We start from the raw sequence: 26,915 nt of genomic DNA on the forward strand, positions 1-26,915 counted from the left end.
CCTTTCAGCAAAATACAAATTTGAACTCCTTCCAGCCAAATACACATTTGCAAATAAAGAAAACAAATATAAGCCTAACTTGTTTTAGCTACCTAGTACTCACTATTATGAACTTATAAGAGCCTGTATCAGAGAGATTGGAGAGAAACCTGGTTACATGTCTGGTCAGTCTCAGAACCCAGAGAGAACAATAACCAAAAACTAACAGCACACACAAAGGCTTCCCTCCCTCAAGATTTGAAAGTATCCTGTCCCCGATTGGTCCTTTGGTCAGGTGACAGCCAGGCTCACTGATCTTGTTAACCTTTTACAAGCAAAAAAGAGATATGCAGTACTTCTTTTCTATTAACTCTTACTTATCTGTTTATGACACAGGGAGACACCAGCTCCCCCAGACCTTGCCCAAATGATGAGCTACCCTGAAGAATTTGAAGCTGAGAATTTGCTTTGTGGAAGAGCACACAGTGCTACCAAACCCTAGCTTATATGTCTCTTATTGAGATCTCTATGAAGCACAAATCAACAGAAATAATTTTCAAACAACACAATACAGCTTTTTCTTCTTTTTGATAAACAAAATGAACAAGATTTATTAAAAAAAGATTTAAAAAAAACCCAGCAACAAACCACCTCAAGTATCAAGGGAAAAAATATGGTCTCAAGACAGATATATACAGATCTCCCTATATTCCTTGTAATTAGATGCCAAAAGTGTGCTGCCATCAGGTTTTATTTTAAATGGATCCAGATCTGTAGCATTCAAATTATTTCAATATAAAACAGATACTTCAACCCATTTTGCCTAAAGTTTACCCTTTTATCTCAAGAAGAAATGTTTTCAGCAGCTTCAGTTTGTGAAATTGGGAAGAAATGCCAGAGAAATGTTGTCTATTACCTACAAAAGAAGGCAGCAAGAAAAAAAGAGGAAACAGAATTTTCAACCCTGCAGCTGCAATTATTTGGCATATTCTAAAGTAAAACATGCAGAAGGAGAACAGCCCAGCATAGCTCGCACTGATACTGATGTACTCTAGTCTGACACTTCAGTGGTCAGAGAAGAAAAAATTGTTATCCCCCAAACTCCCCCAAATTTTTCATAAAGTATTTAGTCTGAACATTCAATACACACCAAATGAGTCCATTTTTGTGCTTAATCATAGCAGGAGGTGGACAATAAATCCAAAAGAAAAATAATTTGAAAGATTTTGAGGGGTGTGAGATGGAGGAAGGTAGTGAGAGGAGAACCATTACAGGCCCAAGACAAAAGTCTAAGTAGTATGCTTCATCACCACCACCACTGGATCAAGTGTCCGATAATAAAAAGTATCCCTAGAAAGCAATTTATTTCCCAAAGATCTCTCACTAAGGCGAGTAGGTGTTAAAAGTGAAATGCAAAGCTTTTTATGTTTCCAATTATTGTGTGTGCAAGGATGTACAGCTTAACATCCTAAAGGTGACATTTTCAAACCATATTTAGGCACCTAAACAAAAACAGCCTAAATTTCAGAAGTGACAAGCACAGATCTTACTTAAATTAATGGGAGGCACAAGAGCACCTCCGAAAAACAAGGCCACTTTTATTCAGATACCTATCATTTAAGTGCCTAGCTTTAGATAGCCAAGTTTGAAAATTTTGGCCTAAATCACTAACAGGATAAGAAGAAGTCTTAAAACATAAATAAATACTATAACCACCTGACTAATGTGTATTTGTATATGCCTTTCATAGGATGGAATCAGAACTGATCAACTAGTCTCATAAGCCCTATGCAGCACAGAGTTGACAGATTCTTCTGAATTCAGATTGCAAACACTGAAAGAAAGCATTTTCAATTCCTGTTTAACATTTGTTCATATTTCAGCTGAGCAGCAGTTACATCAAATTGAGGCCAAACATTTTATTTTTGTAAAGGATACCTTGCTACCCACATTAAATTTAACAAAACCATCTCCTATTTTACTGTGCATCACCCTGTAAAAATGAAACATCTGTAAGCTATAATAGGAAATGTAAAAAAAGAAATATTAATAACAAAATGCACTAATTTACCTCAAGTTGTACTATACATAAACCAGTTCATGACACTGTTGCAAAAAAAAAAAAAAAAAAAAGTCAGATTTGTTTGCTTGGTTAAGTTAAGCACCAAGGAAGAATCTGTTTAGAAAGCTGCATGATTGCAGTCATTAATATATGTTACTATATTGGACAGCTGTTAATTTTAAAGCCTAATATCCTTGACATTATTCCATTACTGACATGAACTTTTATTTTGGTAGACTAGGGAAGCAAGAATGCTTCAGCTTTAAGTAGTTAAAAACAGCCACCCCCAATGCGTCATTTAGGGTAGGTCTACACTACAGGATTATTATGATTTTACATAAACCGGTTTTATAAAACAGATTGTATAAAGTCGAGTGCACGCAGCCACACTAAGCACATTAATTCGACAGTGTGCGTCCATAGTCCAAGGCTAGCGTCGATTTCTGGAGCGTTGCACTGTGGGTAGCTATTCCGTAGCTATCCCATAGTTCCCGCAGTCTCCCCCGCCCCTTGGAATTCTGGATTGAGTGCCCAGTGCCTGATGGGGCAAAAATCATTGTCGCGGGTGGTTCTGGGTACAGCCTCACCCCTCCCTTCCTGAAAGCAGCAGACAACCATTTTGTGCCTTTTTTCCTGGGTGAACTGTGCAAACGCCATAGCACAGCAAGCATGGACCCTGCTCAGATCAATACTGCAATAGTGGACATTGTAAACACCTCGCGCATTCTCGTGCAGTCTATGCTGAACCGGGACCTGCAAAGCCAGGTGAGGAGGCGGCGGCGGCTATGGCAGAGCGGCGACAAGAGTGATGAGGACATGGACACAAAATTATCTCAAACCGCGGGCCCCTGCACTTTGGAGATCCTGCTGGTAATGCGGCAGGTTCTAGCCATTGAATGCTGATTTTGGGCCCGGGAAACAAGCACAGACTGGTGGGACTGCATAGTTTTGCAGGTGTGGGACGATTCCCAGTGGCTGCGAAACTTTCGCATGCATAAGGGCACTTTCATGGAACTTTGTGACTTGCTTTCCCCTGCCCTGAAACGCCATAATACCAAGATGAGAGCAGCCCTCACAGTGGAAAAGTGAGTGGCAATAGCCCTCTGGAAGCTTGCAATGCCAGACAGCTACCGGTCAGTCGGGAATCAATTTGGAGTGGGAAAATCTACCGTGGGGGCTGCTGTGCTGCAAGTAGCCAAAGCAATCATTAAGCTGCTGCTATGAAAGGTTGTGACTCTGGGAAACGTGCAGGTCATAGTGGATGGCTTTGCTGCAATGGGATTCCCTAACAGTGGGGGGGGGCGATAAATGGAACCCATATCCCTATCTTGGCACCGGAGCACCAGGGCACCCATTACATAAACCGCAAAAGGTACTTTTCAATGGTGCTGCAAGCACTGGTGGATCACAAGGGACGTTTCACCAACATCCATGTGGGATGGCCAGGAAGGGTTCATGACGCTCACGTCTTCAGAAGCACTGCTCTGTTTAAATGGCTGCAGCAAGGGGATTACTTCCCAGACCAGAAAATAGCAGTTAGGGATGTTGAAATGCCTATAGTTATCCTGGGGGACCCAGCCTACCCCTTGATGCCATGGCTCATGAAGCCATACACAGGCAGCCTGGACAGTAGTCAGGAGCTGTTCAACTACAGGCTGAGCAAGTGCAGGATGGTGGTAGAATGTGCATTTGGCCGTTTAAAGGCGCGCTGGCGCACATTACTGACTCGCTCAGACCTCAGCCAAACCAATGTCCCCTTTGTTATTGCTGCTTGCTGTGTGCACCACAATCTCTGTGAGAGTAAGGGGGAGACCTACATGGCGGGGTGGGAGGCTGAGGCAAATCACCTGGCCGCTGATTACACGCAGCCAGACACCAGGGCGATTAGAAGAGCACACCAGGAAGCGGTGCGCATCAGAGAAGCTTTGAAAACGAGTTTCATCACGGGCCAGGGTACAGTGTGACTGCTGTGTTTGTTTCCCCTTCATGAACACCCCCCCTTTATTGACTTCTCCCCTGTAAGCAACCCACACTCCCCCTTCGATTACAGCTTGCTTAAGGAAATAAAGTCACTATCGTTTAAAAATCATGTATTCATTATTAAAAAGTAATTATAAAAAAAGGCAGAGAACTGACAAGGTATCCTGGGTGTGGTTTGGGAGGAGCATAGGAGGGAAGGAAAAGGCCATTAAATACATTTCAATGTAATGACAACCTTTTGGTTGGACTGTCCACTGGGGTGGAGTGGGCGGGTGCACGAAGCCTTCCCCCACGCGTTCTTACACATTTGGGTGAGGAAGATATGGAACATGGTGAATGGTGAGGGTGGTTACACAGGGGCTGCAGGGGCACTCTGTGACCTCGCTGCTCTTCCTGAAGATCCACCAGACGTCGGAGGATATCAGTTGGATCACGCAGCAGCTCCAGCGTTGCATCCCGCCACCGCTGATCTTCCTGCCTACACCTCTGATCTTCCTGCCGCCACCTCTCATCTCGAGCGTCTCTCCTATCCTTACATTCGTCCCTCCTATCCTCATGTTGGTCCCTCCTGTCCTCACGTTCACTGGTATCTTTCCTGTACTTTGCTACCACGTCCTTTCAGTCATTCAGATGAGCTCTTTCATTGCGGGTTACTTCCATGATTTCCAAGAACATTTCGTCTCACGTCTTCTTTTTCCTCCGCCTTATCTGAGAGAGCCTTCGGGATGGAGTAGGGAGGCTTGAAAAACGTGCAGCTGCATGAGGGAGGGAAAAAAGGGAGAAAAGTATTTAAAAAGATACATTTTACAGAACAATGGTTAAACTCTTTCACAGTGAACAACACTATTCACCTTACATAGCACATGTGATTTCATGGTCGCATTTTGCATCTTAATATTGAGTGCCTGCGGCTCTGGTGTTATAGATCTCACAGACGCAGGTCCGGGCATCACAATTCAGCTTGCATGCGGACATGGTAAGACATTGTCTTTCGGCTTCTCCAGCTTTCATATACACAGTGCCCTCTGATGCTTCTTCCTGTTAACGTGCAGCAGCAGAAGCCAACCTCCCCATCCAATTCTCTAGGATGATTGCTTTACCCCTCCCCCCACCGCTTGGCTGGTATCATGGAAGATCACTGCTAATCACCACCCTTCCCCCCCTCCCACCGCGTGGCTGGTAGCTGGGACGATTCCTGCTAGCCAAATGCAAAAAAGCTTAGCGCTATCTTTCCTCCCCTCCCCCTGCTTGGCTACATGCAAGGAAGGATTTCTTTTAAGCAACAGCCCAGTAGGAAAATGTCTATCTCTGTCCCCTTAATTAAATTCCTGACTTTCAACCAGGTTTCCATGAACGATATCACTCTGCTGAGGATAACAGAGCGAGATAAAGAACGGATGTTTCTTGAATGCCAGCAATCACTGGGACCATACGCAGCTATGCTTTGTCATGCAATGATACCCGGTTACTTGCTACATGCATGGCGTGGTAAAGTGTCCTACCATGGTGGACGGAACAAGGCTGCCTTGCCCAGAAACCTTCTGCAAAGGCTTTTGGAGTACCTCCAGGAGCGCTTCATGGAGATGTCCCTGGAGGATTTCCGCTCCATCCCCAGACATGTTAAACTTTTCCAGTAACTTTACTGGCTGCGAATGCATCCCAAGCCCTCATGGCAAATCAATCATTAAAAAACGCTTGCTTTTAAACCATGTTTTATATTTACAAAAGTACACTCACCAGAGGTCGCTTCCATGGCTTCACTGTCTGGGCTAGTGGCTTGGGAGGGCTGGGAGGGTAATTTTGTCTGAGTTACAAAAAGCTCCTGGCTGTTGGGGCTAATGCAGTGCTGTGTGCTCGCTGCAAGGTTATCCTCCTCTTCCTCATCTTCCCCCCTGCAGAATCCTCAGCCATGGTTGAGATTACAAACCCCACCTCAGAATCCACGGACAGGGGTGGGGTAGTGGTGGAGCAGCCCCCTAAAATTGCATGCAGCTCAGCATAGAAGCGGCATGTTTTCGGCCCTGCCCCGGACCTTCCGTTTGCTGCTTTGGTTTTCTGGTAGGCTTGTCTGAGCTCCTTAACTTTCACACAGCACTGTACTGAGTCCCTGGTGTGGCCTTTGGCCATCATAGCCTTGGAAATTTTTTCAAATATTTTTTCATTTTGTCTTTTGGAACGGAGTTCTGTTAGCACTGAATCCTCTCCCCAAATAGCGATCAGATCCAGTACCTCCCGTACGGTCCATGCTGGAGCTCTTTTTCGATTCTCAGGAGACTGCATCGCTACCTGTGCTGATGAGCTCTGCGTGGTCACCTGTGCTGATCACAGCTCCACGCTGGCCAAACAGGTAATGAAATTCAGAAGTTCACGGGGCTTTTCCTGTATACCTGGCCAGTGCATCCGAGTTCAGACCGCTGTCCAGAGCAGTCACAGTGGTGCACTGTGGGATACCGCCCGGAGGCCAATATCGTCGATTTGCGGCCACACTAACCCTAATCTGATATGGTAATACTGATTTTAGCGCTACTCCTCTCGTCGGGGAGGAGTACAGAAACTGATTTAAAGAGCCCTTTATATCGATATAAAGGGCCTCGTCGTATGGACGAGTACAGCGTTAAATCAGTTTAACGCTGCTAAAATCGGTTTAAACGCGTAGTGTAGACCAGGCTTAAGAGAAAACACATACAATAATACTCTTCTAGGGCAACGTAAGCATGACTTATTCTACAGACATATTCTCTGCTTTGATTAGAAAGAATTTGCAAATGATGAACCAAGGCTTGGAAGACTAGCTGCATTATTTATAAGAAGAGCTGACTCGTAGCAGCCTTAGGGCCAACATATCCTATCAGGAGCTCTGCAAGGCAATAGTGGACATGAAAGGAATGAATTTGAAAGAGAAAAATCATAAAAGGACAGGATATCAAATGCTTACTCCAGTCATCTTACAAATATTTAGCAATATGTTTGGTTTTATTGCAGTTGATATCATCATACCAGCAGAAGTTTCTCATATTACTGAAACATACAGGGCCAGTTCTCAGCTAGTGTAAATCAGTGTAGGTCCACTGAAGTGAACCTTTGACTTCAATTCAGCCATACAGACTTACAGCAGGTGAGGATATGGCCCATAGTTTGGAATCACTGGATTCGTCTAAATGGAGAAGAGAAAGGACATTTAATTTCAAAATGGTTTATTCTGCAGATCTACTGCAGAAACGCCTATTCCAAGCTACGCCAACTATTAATATACATACAATGTAAAGTATATAAACAAATAATAGTAGTTGCCAGTCATAACTACTCACAATTAGCAAAAATAAATAATCCGATTAAAGAGCTTACCAGAAACCTAGACAGCCACCATTAACACACCATACCATATCCCCTTAATCCACATCACTATCCTCCTTGAAAAAGCCTAGGAAGATAGAGGAGCCTTCTAAAACCAATTGCTTAGGCTAACAGAGGGATTTGAATCCAGGACCTAGACAGTTAAAATGATGAACTTCTACCATTTAAACCACAGGACTAAATAATGTTGCAGAAACTCATAAACCTCTTATGTGGACCAGCTACCAGATGGCGACAAAGATCCACATTCTTAAGATAGGTCTTCACTTCAGAGTTAACTCAAGTTACAACATTTGAAAATCTCCACTTGAGCTAGCCTACCTTGGGTGACGGTAACCACACTGCAAAGGTAACTCTAGCTATGCTAAAATTACTGCATGCACACAGGTGTAAGGTTACCAGATAGCAACTGTGGCAAAAAACAGGACGGGGTGGGGGGTGGGGGTGAATAGGAACCTATTAACCCAAAGAGCCCAAAAAACGGGACTTTCCCTTTAAAAATGGGGCATCAGGTCACCCTACACAGGTGCTGTAATGAACCAAGTGAGGTGTTAGGTCTTCTGGGGAGCAGCTCATGCAGACTGTCATACCTGAGAACTCTCTTTATGCTGACCACCTGCTCCAAAGCACCAAGTGGTAGGACTGCAATGTAACGCAGACCTGGGATGACCAGCAGTGGACACAGTACTTTTACCACCTTCCTGGAGCTGTGTGAAGAGCTTTTCCCAGCACTTTAAAGGCAGGATAAGCAGATGAGACAGGCCGTACTAGTATGGAAGTGTGTTGTTATTGCTCTCTGGAAGCTGGCGACCCCAGACTGATGCAGGTCAGTGGCTAATCAGTTTGGCAACAGGAAGTCAATCATTAGTGCTGTGGTGATGGAGGTTTGCAAAGCAATTATAGCTTTAGTGAATTATAGTTTGGTGAAGACTGGAAATGTTCATGAAATAATAGCAGTCTTCGAGCAAATTGGCTACATGAACTGTGCTGGCATCATTGGTGGTACAAGTGTGCCCATTATCTGCATGCTCCACAAGAACTGCATGACTACATAAACCAGAAAGCATACTACTCCATTGTTCAGCCATCCTTGGCTGACTGCAGAGGGAGGTTCACATGCAATTTCATGGGATTCACAGCCAGGGAACATGATGCCAGTGCATTTTGGATATTCTGCCTTTTTGAAATTTGACAAGCGGGGACTTTATTCCCACCCAGTGGGATATCAATAGGATGTCTGTGTCCTCTGTTACCAGCTTATCCTCTATTGCCCTGGCTCATGAAGCCCTGCCCAGATGTGAGGACATCTGGCGGAAGGTTCATTTATACCATGTGCAGCTGCAGGATAGTGGTATATTTGGCTGACTGACAGTCAGATAATGTTGCCTACAAACCATTTAGACTGCAGCTTCTATAAAGCCATTCATGTCATTGGGGTATGTTGTGTTCTGCACAACATATGTGAGGTTAAGAGGGAATACTTTGGGTAAGACTGGGGCAATAAACGCACTGCTTTACAAGTCTGATACAGGTAGCTGATGCACAGATACAACGTGCGTCACCTAAGGTTGGGCCTGGAAGAGATAGGGAAGTAATGGACTCCTTGGTTTGGAAGGTGAAAATAAGATAGGTAAGCATTTACTGTAATGGACTGCACTTATATGAGAATCACGTGCTTGTATATGTATTGTCAAGCTATGAGAGTATTAAAATCATAGAAGTGTAGGACTGGAAGGGACCTAACTAGGCCATTTAGTCCAGTCCCCTGCACTCAAGGCAGTTCAATACGGTTCTGCTCTGTCTTGTTCTCAAAGTACTTACACACCAAGGGACTGTACAGCAAAAGATTTTATTGAAAGACTAACAGTGCCAGTGCAGCTGTCAGAAGGCAGTCCAGTGCACAGGGGGTGCAGTACCACATCCCGTGTAATGAAATTGCACATCGTCAGAGTACTTGCTGTCACTCTGCTGTGCCAGCACAGGGCAGTGTGCACAGGGTACAGCTGCCCATGTGCCCTCTCTCCCATCTATGGACTGGGTTATCCCTTATGCAGAGGTCACTGGCTGCAGGATATGTTAGTGTGGAGGGGAGGCAATAGCAGGAGGCTGACCTGGACCGGGTCCAGACCCAAGTTGTACTGAAACCTGCTGACCGTCAGTTCCAGCAGGTGCTCTGACAGATCCCTCTACTCCTCATGGTCCTGCTCCCTCATGGTACAATCATGGGTGATGTCATCTGCAGCCACCTTCTTCCTCTCCAGCAACCCTCAGCTGCAGCCTGGTTCTGCCAATCCTGTTCTATCATCTCCCTAGGAGCTCAAAAAGGCAGTCTCATCTACAGACAAATTCCCTGTGCAGCAGGTTGTCCTTTATCCTTTTTCTTCTGCTTCAGAGGTTCTGGCCCCTGGTGTTCACTGTTAGTGGTCTCCAATTTGGATGTCTCACCTGCACTGGGGCAGATGGTCCTGAAAAACAATATGTTATTTTTCTGCCCAGAGGGGGAAAAAAAGAAAAGTTTCTCCCCTTTAACTTCACAGCGAGGGAAAAGTCACAACTTTTACCTCCTTGGTATTCCTCCATAAGGGCAGGCTTTAGGCCAATTCAACCAATTCCCCTGAATCGAGCCCTGCCCCTAAGAGGGCCCCGCGCCCAACCCCAGTACGGCGTACGGGCTGGTGTGCTGTACTGGGGTGGCCTGGCTTCCCCAGGGGGCAATTTAAAGGGCCAGGGGCTCCCAGCAGGGGCTGGAGCCCCAAGCCCTTTAAATTGCCACCAGAGCCCCACTGCTGGAGCCCTGGGGTAGGGCTGCGGGGCTCTGGGGGCTATTTAGAAAGTCCGGAGCTCCCCTTGCTTCTACTGCCCCGGCCCTTCAAGTAGCTGCTGGAGCCCCACAGCTTCCCCAGGGCTCCTGTGGCTATTTAAAGGGCCAGGGCGGTAGAAGCAGGGGAGCCCCAAGCCCTTTAAATAGCCCCCAAGTCCCAGGCTGCTGCTGCTACCCTGGGGGGAGGAAGGAGGAGGGGGCACTCACCGTACAGGGTGAGCTGTACCTGCACCCCCACCTGCAGCCAGCCCCTGTTGCACTCTCTGCCCGCACCAGCCCTGCACCCCCTGCCCTGCCTGCACTAGTTCATCAGCAGCCAGCCCCGCATCCCCTGCCTGCAGCCAGCCCATCTCCAGCCAGCTCTGCACCCCCTGCCCTGCCTCCAGCCAGTCCTGCACCCCCTGCCCTGCCTGCACCAGTTCCTGTCTGCAGCCAGCCCTGCACCTCCTGCCCTGCCCGCACCAGCCACACACCCCCTGCCCTGTCTCCAGCCAACCCCTGCCGCATCCCCCTGCCTGAAGCCAACCAGTCCTGCACTCCTTTGTCTCCAGCCCTGCCAACCCATGCTGCACCCCCCTGTGGCCCTGCCTGAAGCCAGCCAGCCCACCCCACACACCCTTGTCTCCAGCCAGCCCTGCACCCCTTGCCCTGCCTGCAGCCAGATCCTACCTCCAGTCAGCCTCTGTCCTGCCTCCAGCCAGCCCCATGTCCACTGGTGCCCTGCAGTTCCCAGGGCAGTAACCCTGCACACCTGCTTCAATGAGGGGGGCAGGGAGCAGCTGGGACCCACACATGTGCACATCCTAGGGAGACCAGACAGCAAGTATGAAAACTCGGGACGGGGGTGGGCGGTAATAGGATCCTACTTAAGAAAAAGACCCAAAAATTGGGACTGTCCCTATAAAATCGGGACATCTGGTCACCCTAGCACACCCCCAGGGAGTGGTGGGGACCCACACATGTGAAACAGAGCTCATTTCTAGTTCAGGCCCATCTTTTTTAAAAAGAACTTTAGGTAGGGTTAACATACAGCCGTATTTTCCTGGACATGTCAGGCTTTTTGATTCTTACATCGCCATCCGGCAGGAAGATACAGACATATGGTAACCCTATTGGTACAAAAAATACATACTGTGGCACATCCCTTAAATCAGAACTTTTTATAGGGAACCAGTGCTAAGAAATGAAAGGCTTTTTTTTATGGTTTGTTTGTTTTTTAAGTCATCCCTGCCGGGGTCCTGCCAAAAATGTTCGCATTGGGCCCCACACTTCCTAAAGCCAGCCCTGTCCTCCATCTTTGCATTTCTCTACTCTGAAGCTGCTCAGTTCCAGCGTTCCCTCTCCTGCCCCCCGACAATGGCAAATGCTTTTTACAGTCACACAATTTTTTTTTCATTTTTTAAAAGGGGGGTTAGGGATTTGGGTGTGTGAGGGACAGGCGTGGGATGACAGAACATTAATCCCATGACAGTACTTTTATTGCAAACTGTGCTGGCAATGGAAGAGGTGAACCTGTCTGAGATCACTGATCAGGTGTTCCAGGACTCTGGAAGATAACCACCTATCTATGCCAGGAAGCTGTTTCATCATCTGGCGAGTGATGGGCAGACTGATGACTGGGGACTAGTGAACTAATCTGGGACAATATAAACAGGATGCTGAACTAGAGGCAGTAAAACAGAACTATCACAGATGTGCCTTTGCAATCTACCCCCTTCCATTCTGGCAGCCAGACCACAGACCAATATTTCCAAGAGACTTTGCAAGTGCTCTGGATTTAATACTGACAAAGACCATGCAATAGACTTATTTCCTAGGCTAGTGTTTTGTTTTGTTTTTTAAAGCTTTGGCTGCCTCCAAAAACATAATACTAGGGTAGTGTGAGAAAAAACACACTGCCGTACACGCATTCTGCAGACATGCTCGTCTCACACCCATTGCTGTGTCTGCAACCATTGCTTGGCTTGTATTAATAGCCACGGTTTGGCACACCTGCAGGGGTGTGCACCACAAAAAAAATCACTGCTTGCATGTTTAAAATCTTGTACAGTCCAAGATGAATACTGCATGGGGGAACATGTCCAGTTGGATGATATTTCTCCCTTTACCCCTCAAGTGAACCTGAAACCAGTATAACATAAAAGCCTACCCTCTAGCACCCAACACCCCCCATACAATAATAGCAATTGGTCCTAAACAGGCAACAACAGCCCCTTTATGTTATCATATCCCCCCCCAGCCATAACAAGGGCAAGTCACTCACTCCCTTACCCAACTGAGGTGATGCTGGTTCCTCTGCAGCATTCTCCCCAGTCCTTTTCTCCATCTCCTCCCCAAACAGGTCCTAGAAGTACTGAATGAGGTCAGACTGGCTGTGAGTGGATGTGGCAAACTGAGATTGCTATGGCTGGTGCTAACTCTGGCTCCCGTTCCTCCTCTGAGCCCACGCACATTCCAGGGGGCCCTTGAGGTGTCGGGTGTACTCAGGCTCCATGGTTGGGACACTGCTGAACACCCAGTGCAGCTCCTCAGAGAATGGGGACATTCTAGGGGAATCATTCTAGGACTTGTGGTTCTTTGCCCCGCAGTACATGTTCTTCATGAATTTTATCTTCTCTAGTCCCGTGAAGCCCTAGACGGACTAGAGGAGGTAGCATTATAAGACTTTTGATGTCTGGTCCTGGATCTGAAGCCATTCTGACTGGCTTCACACCACAGGGTCCACAATGCCAGCTAGATGCATGCTTAGGATGCTTTACCAGACACCATCTGATCTGAAGAAGTGCAGAAAGCTGCGTTCTAAGGCAGTGTCTGAAAAGCAAAGCAGGCTATTTATACTGGCTGGAGGTAACTTTCAGTCCTGAACCAGGGAGCAGGTAGGTAAACACAACAAAGGTCCCAAGGGGAATTCTAGGACAGCATTAGAGACCTGTCAGCACTCAAGCAGACTCTAGCTGCATCCAGGCAGCATGCAGTAGCTTGAGCATCAGCAGCACTCATTCTTCAACCAATACCCTGACAAGTCCAGCTATCTTGAGTTTAAAACATCACTGGGCATGAGCTAGAAATCTGTGAGAGCAGACAGAAACAAAACTTGAGTTATAACTCAAGCTAACTTTGCAGCAAAGACAAACCTTTCATATGGGTTGCACTTGCAACACAACTTGATGGTCAACACATCTGAGATTTATCCAATCAAGGGAGGCTTTGCTAGACTGTATAAAACTGTACAGTTGTAGGGCCAGTTTCTCTTTAAACAATGTTTATAAGGAAAGCATGAAGGCTTGAGGAGTTAATATTATCCCAGATTCAAATGATAACTGAGTAACTAACTCCCTTTGTGACCTTGGGGCAAGCTGCTGGATCTTCTTGTGCCTCAAGCTCTCTCTTCATTGCAAGTTAAATTGATATATACACTCAGATTAACACAGGGTTGTGTTAACTTGAGCTTTAGCTTACCCCCTCCGCAGCAGGTCAGGAACATCAAGTTACAAGCATCACTACACTCAAGTTAAGGGTTTGTGTACGTGGACAGGAATCAAGTTACTATAACTCAAGTTAACTAGGCAGTTAAGATAAGCCTTCAGCCACCCAGGAAAGCTGGGAAAATTAAAAAAGAAATCTTGCACAGAATGAGATGTTGCATCTTTGCTGAGCTATTATGGTCAAATTAACAGAAAGCTGGAGAAAAACTCTTTGTTTATAAAACTTGGTTTGCTGAATGGACAACACTGAGTATAAACAGCAGATGTTTTGAATATTCTTCAAAATATTCAGTAGAGTCAACAATAATAGTTAAGAATGAAAGAAAGCTAAGCCAGTAATTCTTAAGGTAAACAGAAATACACCCAAAATGCTAAGCTGAGCTGGCCCCAAAGAGTTACTGTTAGCATTACTATGTTAATTACCATTAGTCTCAAAATGTAACATCCCAGAACAAAGATACAATTAAACCCTATGTAATAAACTGTAAATTAAACTTTACTCAGTTTTTAGGGGCCAGATTCTTCCACCATTACATAACAATGGTAATTATTTCAAATTTTAGAGTATCTGATTGTGCAGAGCCTAAAGTCAGCACCGTGTCTGCCACCCAAAAAACTACTTCTAGGTTCTGTCAAAGAATTTTTTTAAAAGGGGCACTTTTTGCTTAATGCAGCCTTTAATATAAGTCCCAATTTACACTCATTTTTTAGCCTTGGGAACTATGTTGAAATGTTATATAAAGATGACAAGTAGTAATTCTTCTGCTCTACTCCAGCGCTTAGGCCTCAACTGGAGTATTGTGTCCAGTTCTGGGCACCGCATTTCAGGAAAAATGTGGAAAATTGGAGAAAGTCCACACAAGAACAACAAAAATGATTAAAGGTCTAGAAAACATGAACTATGAGGGAAGATTGAAAAAATTGGGTTTGTTTAGTCTGGAGAAGAGATGACTGAGGGGGGACATGATAACAGTTTTCAAGTACATAAAAAGTTATTAAAAGGAAGAGGGAGAATAATTGTTTTTCTTAATCTTTGAGGATAGGACAAGAACAACAGGCTTAAACTGCAGCAAGGGAGGTTTAGAAGGACTTTAGGAAAATTTTTCTAACTGTGAGGGTAGTTAAGAACTGAAATAAATTGCCAAGGGAAGGTGTAGAATCTCCATCATTGTCTAACCTGCTCTTAAAAATCTCCAAACACCTGTCAGGGATTGTCTAAATAATACTTAGTCCTGCCATGAATGCAGGGGAGTACTGGACTAGATAACCTCTCAAGGTCCTATGATTCCCAAACTTGATTTGCGCCCCAACCTGGAGGGGGTCTAAGCCTTTAAAACAAACAAAAAAGAAAAACACAAACTTCAACATCACAGAGGAGAGAGGGAAAAACACTACTGAATATCCCAGACTTACCTATCTGTAGACTTAAATATGACATTTAACAACTTAAAATTATTTCCTATGTTCTTCAGCCTACCAAGTCTTGAGTTCAGGATTCCACATTTTCCTGCAAGCACTGATATCACTAAAATATAAATGAGTACAAGCTATGGAGAAGGCTCCCTGCCTTGTTTTAAGTGCTTGGGATCATCAGTGTCATCAGCTGGCACTAGAGAAAGACAGAGCCCTGAACTGATATTTTAGACAGTATAAACTTTTCAGTTCACCTTTCGATATTAATCTATGCAGGGGTTCAAGTGAATTTAAACAGGTGGGGGAGCTCTCAACACAGCAGCCAATAAAGAGGGTGAGCTGTGGGGGAGCACTGCTTATCCCAGTCAGAAAGGAAGGCGCGCTTCCCTAAATCTATCACGTTATAAAAATGTAAGTAACAATTCATGTTACACTTGCACTAAAAATGCAAGAAAAGATGTTTTATGTATACAGTATTCCTGTTTAACCTCAAACAAAATTCCTCTGTGCTTTAGAATCACCAGGTTTTTGTATTATTAATTATTTTATATAGGAAAATTACAAACAAAAACAAAAGCACACCACGCTATAGCATTATACTAAGCAAAGAACATACACATTTTGTACCACTTACCTCCAGTTCTACTGATCGCCTGAACTGAACTCTCAGCACTTCTTTGATGGAATCACTGACATTTTCTAGCACAGCTCTGCGGGCCAGCACTGGAAATTAACGAGAGTCAGTAAGTACATTTTAGCTTCATCTATGGTGCTTTGGTTCAGTGTTACATTTTCAGTTGTTTGATGCATGACAAAGCAGGTAATGAGGTGAAGTGTGTTGAAGGCATAAGACAGAGGGATAAGATGCAGATAGAAGTGCAATTATACCCTGAAAGGGTGACTCTATAAATAGCTTCATGGATTCTGTGGTTATTTTCTCTCAACTTTTTCCACGTCAAATTTGTTCATCTGCTAGTAAAAACAAATACCTTTGTAAGAGATGGACTAGAAATTCAAACTGGATCTGAAAGGCAAACTGCATTCTTTTTTATCTGAGCACTTGTAATAAAGATTCTGCTGTTGTAATACAGTTAACAATCCTGTAGATGATGCATAAGCCAGAATAGAATGCAAATCACTGTCCAATAATCATGTTGGATATACACTACAAATAGGCATTTAAAAAAAACCCCAGTTATTTTTGTTTAAAAAAAAAAAAGCAAGCAAACACTTCACTGATTACACATGGAGGCAGACTGTTGAATACGAAGGTACTTTAAAAACACTCACAGGTGCATTGCTAACCATAACCACACTTCAAATTATGACAGCGATTACTGAAAGCAACTGTAAAATGGCATCTTGGTGTTTTGTATTTATTCTCTATTAAATATTTGCATAGTAAAACTGCTCTGTTTACAAGTCCTCCCCCCTAGTTCCTTCCCCCCACAATTTTTCTTAATTAACATTAGCATAGCCAACTCACCCTCGTATCTGGAAAAAAAATTAAACTCTGTTCTTTCTGTTTTATACATCAAACGCACACATTCTGACCATAAAACTTAAATGGACATTTTTTCTTGATTGTCATCAAATATGGCTCCTTCACAACTGTAGTATATTAGCTAGGCAGTAACAAGGCAACTTTCTTTTTAAGCATACAAAGTCACTTTTCTGATCATAACCACACCAAGTCCAGCTAAAATAATCCAAATACAGGTATGTAGCTCATTTTCACATGGCAAAATAAAATGTTAAAGATATTTAGAAAAACTGGCTTTAGCTTCACATGTTCTAAAGTTTATTTTAAATTATGGCATTTATAAACAGTCCCAGTATCTTCAAAGAGAAACTTATTCCACCATGCTATTAAAAGACTCTGCAAAACAGTTTTGTAAGAATACTATAAATTTAACACCAAAATTATAAAGGAGCTGCAATTAAGCCTACATGTATGCATGATCAATTTTAAAGCACCATTTGCACTCCACTTGTGCACAAGGGGCAGGTTTTGCACAGCTAAATTTTATAATTTGTATGAGCAAGGGATACAAACCAAGCTGTATGCATGGAAATATAGGCTGAGTTTTGAAAATCTGGCCCTTCATAACAACTATATGTAAACAAGTCTGTAGGTTAACATTTAGTAACCTACATTCCATGCTGTGCTCCTTTCAAATGTTCATTGGGCACCCACATACGTGTAATTTAAATGATAAGATTAGCGTTAGAAGGTGATGTTCATTTGTGATTTTTTTTGTGGGGGAGGGGAAGAGAATGGGGAGTAGTTCTGAAATAATTTTAAAGAAAAAAATTGAAATAAAGTTAGCAATATCTTACCAGCCATGATTAAGTAAGTATCGGGAACAGTGATGTCACAAACATATGGTTGTCGGGTTGTGGTCATGGCAGAGGAGACAATAATAGCTTCAGATGGAGTCGTGGCCACTACAGCAGTAGAAGGGAATGAGGAAGTACTTGAGTTGCTCTCAGTAGTTGTATAATGGCCAACTATGCTACTAATGCTGGTAGTAACAGCAGTAGTAGCACTTGTTCTCTTGGTAACTTCAGTTACACTAGCTTTTGTTTGTGTGCCAAATTCAGCGGAAGTGTTTATGGATGGAGGCAGCTGTGTAGGTACAAATGACGTGACCACAGAAACTGACTCTGCAGGTGAAGCGGTAATGCTGTTCACATCTGTATGCAACAACAGCGTATATGGATTTGTTGCAAAATGTGCTGTACTAGCAGTTGCCTTGGAAAGAGATGTCAAAAGCAATGTGTGGTTAGCACTAGCACCAGTATCCTCATCTGAAGCTGTAACAGTTGAGAGAAGGGATGAAGATACGCTTAAGACAGGAGTTGTCTGAAAGGTGGTAAACCGTGAGGTCAATTGTGTTTCAACCACCAAGATATTGCTGGTGAGAATAGATTCTGAGTCAGAAATGGACAGCACCAGTGTAGGAACTGCTGATTCAAGGGAGAAGAGTGAAGACTCTAACTGAGAGGTAGCTTCTGTGAAAATTGAGGTAAATGAAACTTCAGAATCCATTAGCAAGACTGATGTTCCTTCTAGTAACATGGAAGAGTAAGAGTAAAAACTTGATGATATTACTTCAGGATTGTGTGTGTTTGGAACAGAAAATGTATTTGAATAAAGGTATGAAGTCTGCCAGGGAGAGAGATGAGAAAGCTCTATGCTTGTGCTGTCAGTTGCAAGAAACTCAGTTGAATCCCAACTAGAGGAATCATCAAAAACTACCGATGGCCCCAGCAGTGTAGGGAAGACCTGAGGTAATAGTGTTGATAAATCACTTGGCATTCTTGAATAAAAGGTGGATAAAGATGACCAGCTGCTAGGTTCAGGGAGAAATGGTGTTGATAAAAGGTTGGATGAAAAATCTGAAATATTTATAGATGATTTGTCTGTTGAAACACTTGCAGGTGTTTTGTCAAGCAAAAGTACAGATTCTGAGGGCATAAATTCAGGTGATTCCAGCAGGCCTGTATGTTTGATTGTAACTGATGGTACATTCTCACTTGTGGTAAACACGGATTCAAGGAGAACACTGGTGATATCAGAAGGTTTTGCTCTAATACCAGATGTTAAAATAACGGTTTCAGTAATAGGGACGGGGAATTGAACAGAAGTGATATCCAATGATATTCCCTCAGAGGGCTGTCTGTAGGAAGGAAATATTGTTGTACTCATTATGTTAAGACCAATGTCCACACCGTTTGAAAAAAACAAGTTTGATTCAGAGACTTCTATAAGTCTTGAAGAAAATGAAACAACAGGTCTTGATGGAAAAGTAGTATCAAAGATTTCAGGAGTTGACTCCTCCAGTTCATACAAGTCAGTAACTACAGTTGTAAGTGGAGTAATGCCTTTTTCCCCAGAGGCTGTGAATGATAATGTTTCAATATAATCACCCGAACCCACATCATGTTCTGTGTGTCCTGCTGATAAGACTTGTTCTGGTGGAACTGAGGCAAAGTCACAGTACGAACATGAAGCATATGGTCTAGTGAAAGGCACTGGGCTTATGAACTCACTGAAGAGCTCAACTTGACTTGGTATTTCTAAATTGCCAGGCAAATTTGGTGTTGTACTGGAGGATTTATGGGAAAACACCTGTGTAAACAAGTCATCAGTAACAAAAGTACCAGAGTCAGTGGAACCAGCAGCTGAGTGAACTGGGAAAGACACATATGGAAGACTAACTGAAAACAACGCAGGCTCCATGCTGGTTACCAAAACAGGTGCTGTCCTAGAAATGCTTGCAACAGAATAGGTCCTTAGATCCAAAGTTTCTGTTGCATCGCTATTCACATCAGGATAAGCTTCAGTGTATTGATCAGTACTTTTTGCCAAGGCATCTGGCATGACTTGGCTATTCTCATTCAGCTGTCTCGTAAGAAGAGAGGACCCTTCTGAAGTAGTATCAAAAGGCAAAAACAGTGAGGAATCTGAACTAGATGCATAGCTTCCATCTCCATTTCCCACCAGTCCAACCACCACCTCTGATGTAGTGGAACTTAAATAAATATCTGTATTTGTGGGGTACAATAGCAAGTCTCTGCTTGTAGTCGGAATTATACCATCTGGAGCAAAAGGCTTCAATTGTGTGAAAGCACGACTGTGACCAGAGGCAGCACGTGATGTTGTCATTTGTTGTGCTGTTTTCATTTCATCATATGGCAACAAAAGGACAGATAACGAAGGTGTTAGCAACACAGCTTCTAAGGTTTCTCTTGGTGGCTCTACTGAATTATCTGAAGGATACTCCACTGTAATAGACTTTAGTGAAGGAGTCCACTGTTCATTCAGAAAGGAGCTAATCAATCCATTGTCACTTAAATATGCTTCATTGCTAGTTACTGTGACATCTCCCACTGGCATAGTTCTTTCTTCTGAACTTCTGCTCATTATTTCTTGGTCAAATGAAGTCACATCAAAGGGAGTGGTAAGTGACGATAAAACCACATGAAGAAAATTATTTTCCTGGGGTTCTACTGTGCTTTGTGTTAAGGCCATGTGTGCTATGCTGCCTACTGTACTTTGATGTAGCTTAGATGCCACTGAGAGTAAGGAAAGATTTTGCTGTTCCAAGGATACACCATCTGAAAAATAAAAGACAAAAGTTTTATTACAGTAGTACATTCCATAAGGGGAGAGTAGCTTAACGTTAAGCTCTTCCCAATCCACATCTGACTCAGCATAACAATGATCTAGCTCAGGGATTGGCAACCTTTGGCACGCGGCTTGCCAGGGTAAGCACTCTGGCTGGATGGGCCAGTTTGTTTTACCGTCCGTGTACGCAGGTTCAGCCGATCGCAGCTTCCAGTGGCTGCGGTTTGCTGCTCCAGGCCAATGGGGGCTGCGCTAAACTGCGGCCAGCACATCTTTCAGCCCGCACCACTTCCCGACACCCCCATTGTCCGGGAGTGGCGACCCACGGCCAGTGGGAGCCACGATCGGCCCAACCTGTGGACGCAGCAGGTAAACAAACTGGCCCGGCCCACCAGGGTGCTTACCCTGGTGAACCGCATGCCAGAAGTTGCCGATCCCTGGTCCAGCTAAACCCACCAAACTGATAGGATTTTTAAAGAGACAGGGTGGGTGAGGTAATATCTGTTATTGGACAAACTTCTGTCGGTGAAAGAGACAAGCTTTTGAGCAACACTTAGCCAGGAGCGGCGCCAGGGTTTTTGGCGCCCTAGGCGGGAGTACTTCCGCACTCCTGGTTGTTAGCGGCTATTCTGCAGCAGGGGGGTCCTTCCGCAGCTCCCGGTCTTCGGGCACTTTGGCGGCGAGTCCCGGAGCGAGTGAAGGACCTGCCGCACAATTGCCGCCGAAGACCCGGAGCGCAGAAGGACCCCGGCCGCCGAATTGCCACTGAGGGTGGCAAAATGCCGTCCCCTCAAATCCTAGCACCCTAGGCGACTACCTAGGTCGCCTAAATGGAAGCACTGGCCCTGCACTTAGCTCTTCTTCAGGTCTGTGTAACTTGAAAGCTTGTCTCTCTCACTGACAGAAGGTGGTTCAGTAAAAGATATTATCACCCACCTTGTCTGTCTAATAACTGGGGACCAACAGGGCTACAAAAACACTGCAAACAGGATCTTGAAAGGCAGTAGCTTTATTTTCAACTGTCTTTTTCATATACTATAATATGCGCCAGCTAACAGTCTAAGTATATAAAGTGAATAAAAAGGCACAATACAGAGTGAATTTGATGACAATATGTGCCTCCAGACCAGTGGCACCGCTATGGGTACCCGCATGGCCCCACAATATGCCAACATTTTTATGGCTGACCTGGAACAATACTTCCTGAGCTCTTGTTCACTCACTCCCCTTCTCTACGTATGCTACATTGATGACAACTTCATCATCTGGACCCATGGGAAGGAGACTCTGGAAAAATTCCACCACGATTTCAACAGCTTCCACCCCACCATCAACTTCAGCCTGGACCAATCTACAAGGGAAGTCCACTTCCTAGACACCACGGTGCAAATAAGTGACGGCCACATTAACACCACCCTATACCGAAAACCCATCAACCACTATGCCTACCTTCATGCCTCCAGCTTCCATCCCGGATACACCACACAATCCATTGTCTACAGCCAAGAACTGAGGTAGAACCGCATCTGCTCCAACCCCCCCCCCCCCCGAGACCAACACCTACAAAATCTTCACCAAGCACTCTCAAAACTATGATATCTGCACGAGGAAATAAGGAAAAAGATCAACAGAGCCAGACGTGTACCCAGAAGCCTCCTACTGCAAGACAAACCCAAGAAAGAAACCAACAGAATTCCACTGGTCATCACATACAGTCCCCAGCTAAAACCTCTCCAATGCATCATCAGGGATCTACAACCCATCCTAGACAATGATCCCTCACTTTCACAGGCCTTGGGTGGCAGGCCAGTCCTTGTCCACAGACAACCCACCAACCTGAAGCATATTCTCACCAGTAACTACACACTGCACCACAGTAACTAACTCAGGAACCAATCCATGCAACAAACCTCCATGCCAACTCTGCCCACATATCTACACCAGCGACACCATCACAGGACCTAACCAGATCAGCCACATCATCAACGGTTCATTCACCTGCATGTCTACCAATGTAATATATGCCATCATATGCCAGCAATGCCCCTCTGCTATGTACATCGGCCATACTGGACAGTCCCTACGTAAAAGGATAAATGGGGACAAATCAGATATTAGGAATGGCAATATACAAAAACCTGTAGGAGAACACTTCCATCTCCCTGGACACACAATAGCAGATCTAAAGGTAGCCATACTGCAGCAAAAAAACTTCAGGACCAGACTTCAAAGAGAAACTGCTGAGCTTCAGTTCATCTGAAAATTTGACAACATCAGCTCAAGATTAAACAAAGACTGTGAATGGCTAGCCAACTACAAAAGCAATTTCTCCTCCCTTGGTGTTCACACCTCAACTGCTATAAGAGGGCCTCATCCTCCCTGACTGAACTAACCTTGTTATCTTTAGACTGATTCTTGCCTGCATATTTATACCTGCCTTTGGAAATTTCCACTACATTCATCCGATGTAGTGGGTATTCACCTACGAAAGCTCATGCTCCAATACGTCTGTTAGTCTATAAGGTGCCACAGGACTCTTTGCTGCTTTTACAGATCCAGACTAACACAGCTACACCTCTGATACATAATACAGAGAAAAATTCTGAGCATCTTTGTGGACTTAATTTTGTTTTGGTTTTTTAAATTAGTACTACTGAATTTCCTTGAGTTCTTCTTATGCTCATGAGTAAAGTGAACACATAGTGCACAGTGAAATAGTTATGTAGTACATGCAGGAGAATGATACCACACCAATCAAGATATAAGAGGCCAAGTTTTCAAAAACAGACTTTAAAGTTATGCCTACTGCCATCTGGACATGCATACTTGGGTAGATATCCAAGAATAGTACTGAATTTGCAAACACATTGCTGTTTATGCATGGAAATATGAAGCTCAATAGCCCAATACAGGTCTGTGTTATGTTTGTTGACTAGCAAATTGACACATGCAAAACACATGGAGTTCTTTGGTCATAGGATCATAGAAAAGAAGGGCTGAAAGGGACCTCAAGAGGTCATCTATTCGCTGGATATAACTTTTTTTTCAGTCAGCTCTCCCCACCTGGCCACCCATGAACAGTAGGTGGCAATCACACTCCCTCTGCCTGCACCACCCACAGAAAATTATTATAGCTGTCCTATGCAGAGCACTTCATTTGGTTATTGAGAAGAACTGTGCATGGCAGAGAGCAGCCAAGTTTTCTCATCTCTTCACAATCAGGCTGCTGAAGCAATCTTGTAAAATGGAATCTCTCAAAAGGATCTGGAATCTCTCAAAAGGATCCAATTTTATTCACAAAAAAATGTATAGAATTCCTAAATTAGCCATGGGTTCTTTAAAAACATTTTTCTGCCTGTGGAGCCCGGACTACAGCAACGAATGGTCCATGAGACCTTTATGTGATGAGGCAATTTCCTATATCGTAAGTGTTGATCTATATATATAGCCCAATACTGCTTTTATTCACTATTGTACATGTCTCCCTGTTACATTACAGGAACTTGATGCAGTGGTAAATGTCAGCAGTCAGCGCAGACACAGATATTACTGCCCACGAGTAGAAAATCCGGTAATTCCCTTTACAGTGTAGCACACTAGCGAGCACACCAACCTGTTTGGTGCACTATTGTACAAAACCTACTATACTTTCACATTGTCCTCATTTTAGGGACCCAGGGATGATGCTGGGGATTTTGTCCCAAAGCACAGAGACCTGAAAAGACTTGGTAACATTGCTGTCAAGGTTAACATTCATGTGAATGCCGATGGGCACTGCTAAGAGATGCCCTGCTCATAGCTCCTTGGCATGACATTAACTGTGAGTCCTTTCTCTGGGAGTAGGGCCGTTTCATGAGGTCATGTGTAAAGCTGATGTGTGTTCTGCTATTTAAAAAACTGATACCTGAAAATATTTTAAAAGACTTACATTCATGTTAATTATGATGGATCAAGGGGTATGTCTGAACTCAATGTCAAAGCTACAGTAGATTTTATTAATTGCTTTTAACAAGATATGAACCTATGTTAATGCTGCCATGTGATCCTCTCCTAGTCTCTGAGCAGTATACTGTGACCATTTCATTTGATCATTACTCTGCACTCACAAGCCACTGGTAGAGTAATTATTACTCTATTACTTCATTTGGAATACAGTTTTACTGTTCCCATCTACCAGAATCCAACTGGTAATGGCTGGATTTGAGCATCCATGAGAAAAGCTGAAAGCCAGCTGTTAGAATATACCCTCATCTGAACATTACTTGCTTATTCTTCGCATGTCACTTTCCCCTTTCATGGTGGTGTTCCTGGGGTGTGATGGAGACCTATATGGCAGCTGTTTCAGAAACGTGTGTGCTTGTGTGAATCAGGAAGGCAGACTGTGTCTTGAATACTCCATGTGAGTTTCAGTATCCAAGTACTGACCCTGCAGCCAAACACAAGAGAGCTACCTCAGGACACTTCACATATAAAATAAGCCATCTGATTACCCTGCTATCCCACTCAACCCCGCTGCTGTCATGGTAGTGTTCGTGGGATGCTACTGGCACACCACTGCATTGGTGCATGTGACAAGAGAAAATATACACAAGGCAGTTTAGTCACAGAAAATGAATTAAACCGTTAAGAAATATAATTACGTATCATCATATACAATGTGGTGATATAAAACAAAAAGTGCTCTATAGAGGCACAGTAAGTTGCGCAACCGGAGTTGTGTTTACATCCTGCTAGAGAATCCCTTTCATTCAATAACCTGTGGCAAGTCTTTGCAAAGGTAGCTCAAATATCTGTTTGTTACATTTTCAGGCTACCAACACCATCACCTTCCAAAAATGATGCTGTGACAAGCTGCTCCTTTTTGGTCAGTCTGGCAAATGCCCCAATATAATTTTTCAACTGCTGACCCATTAATATGATTAGTTTCATATCTGGTGATCAGAAAAATGCCAACAGATTAGAATTAGTATGCAGGACACTACTAATAAAGGATGTGTGCTATGGCAAAATTTTATTTTATGGAACTCATGCACAGTATCTTGCAGCATATGCACTACTCACTCAGGTAAAATCTGAACAGAGTTTATCCCCTGAGCCTCAATACAGGCAGAAGCAGTTATGTGGTCTTGGGTCACTATATGAACAGAAAACAGAGTGACCATAAAGCATGGACCAAGTATAAAATCACTGCATTACGGTAAACAATCTTTGGATTGTACCTTCTTTGGAAAAAAAAAATCTGTGCAAGACTAATACCCAGACATAATCACAATTGTATCCATGATGATTTTCTGCTCAAATAGTTTTCATTCCATTATCTCTGTGAACCCAGTATACAGTGCAGTGTACCATATCATTATGAATTTTACAAAAGATTTAGATTCACTTGCATAGTAATTGGAATGATTGTGAAAAAGTGCCTTCCAATATGAAGGCCAACACCTTGTCTGCTAATTGCTCCCCAGACACAAAGCTTCAGCAGGTGCTTTGGATACAGTTCAGGTTAACAAACTCCAGGGTGCATCACTCCATCAGAAGAAGCCTCCCTGACATCGATCCATCTTTTGGCCTGGTTTGTGTGCTTCTTCTTAATCACCTCTTGAGTGTGCAGAAAATGACTAAAGAATAAAGTGACAAACTATTGACTGAACATTGTAAACGTATATAAGTTCTATATGTAGTATACACACATGCACACAATAAGATTTACCTAGTGTTTCTATAACACTGTCCTCCTTTCTCATACTTTGTTCTCTGTGCACTTGCTTATGGCAATGCCAAACTTATCTTGAACACCCAAAGACTTTAGGGGAGGCAGTTCTTTGTTTTTTGTTTGTGACTTATATGTTCACCTGCATCAGCAAGACACATGTATTAGGCTTTGTTACCACAACAATCACAACAACTATAAAAATGTATACACTATTAATATCTATTATGAAATGCAAGTATTACTACAATCTACTTACTGTGTGCAATTATGAGCCGATCTCGTCACATGTCCTGGGAACACTGGTCCAAATCTATATCTGCTGACATTTATGCCCATTCCAGAGACACTGGAATCACTTTCAAAGGTGCTTGCACTACCTCTGTGCATCATCCAGAGATTCATACCGAGAACTCTGTTGATTTTTGGCATTATGATAGTGATAGAAGAATGAAAACTAAGCAAATTCTGCTGGAAGCAATTGAGAGTTGTTGCGGGACATTGTGTTGTAAAAACAGTTACAGTACTGCAAGACACCTAATAAGCATGCAGGCTGGCAATATAAGCTTATATATACAAATATAAGAAGGTAATGTTGCTCTGAATCCAGGCTGTGACTTTGTAATAGGCATTTCTTGTGAGGAGATTTCCATTAGTTCTTATTCAACCCAAAACAAAAGGATTAACAATACAGTAAAAGCAAGCAAGACCTTTGCTATGCTCTGATGACTTTAATGGCTTCAGAGCCATCTGACAGATGTCATGAAAGTGAGCAAACTTCTGCAAGATGCTGTGAAGGATACTGAAGTTTTACTGATGCAAATGCCTTGGAGAAGTTACTAACAGAGAAAGGATGAAAGTGCTGGATGCTAGACAAATGGAATGTCTAATAGTCTCACTTCAATAGCTTGCAAACCTTTACAACAAATCTTGCAGGAAAAAATAATTACATTCATGGAGGTGAACAGAAAAGGAAA

General features: G+C 43.6%; 1 protein-coding gene across 3 annotated transcripts in view; it reads right to left on the minus strand.

Annotated features, from left to right (window-relative positions):
* KIAA1549 (KIAA1549 ortholog) overlaps positions 1-26,915 on the minus strand; it is a 233,722-nt gene that overhangs the window by 95,808 nt on the left and 110,999 nt on the right. For all 3 annotated transcript variants that reach the window (XM_030544259.1, XM_030544254.1, XM_030544249.1), the window contains exons 2-3: positions 17,435-20,218; positions 15,729-15,817 (exon numbers count right to left, since the gene is read on the minus strand). In XM_030544259.1, the coding sequence (XP_030400119.1) occupies positions 15,729-15,817; positions 17,435-20,218 (2,873 nt within the window). The remainder of the gene's footprint in view (positions 1-15,728; positions 15,818-17,434; positions 20,219-26,915) is intronic.

The sequence above is a fragment of the Gopherus evgoodei genome, chromosome 1 (genome assembly GCF_007399415.2).
Source record: "Gopherus evgoodei ecotype Sinaloan lineage chromosome 1, rGopEvg1_v1.p, whole genome shotgun sequence".
Taxonomy (NCBI): domain Eukaryota; kingdom Metazoa; phylum Chordata; order Testudines; family Testudinidae; genus Gopherus; species Gopherus evgoodei.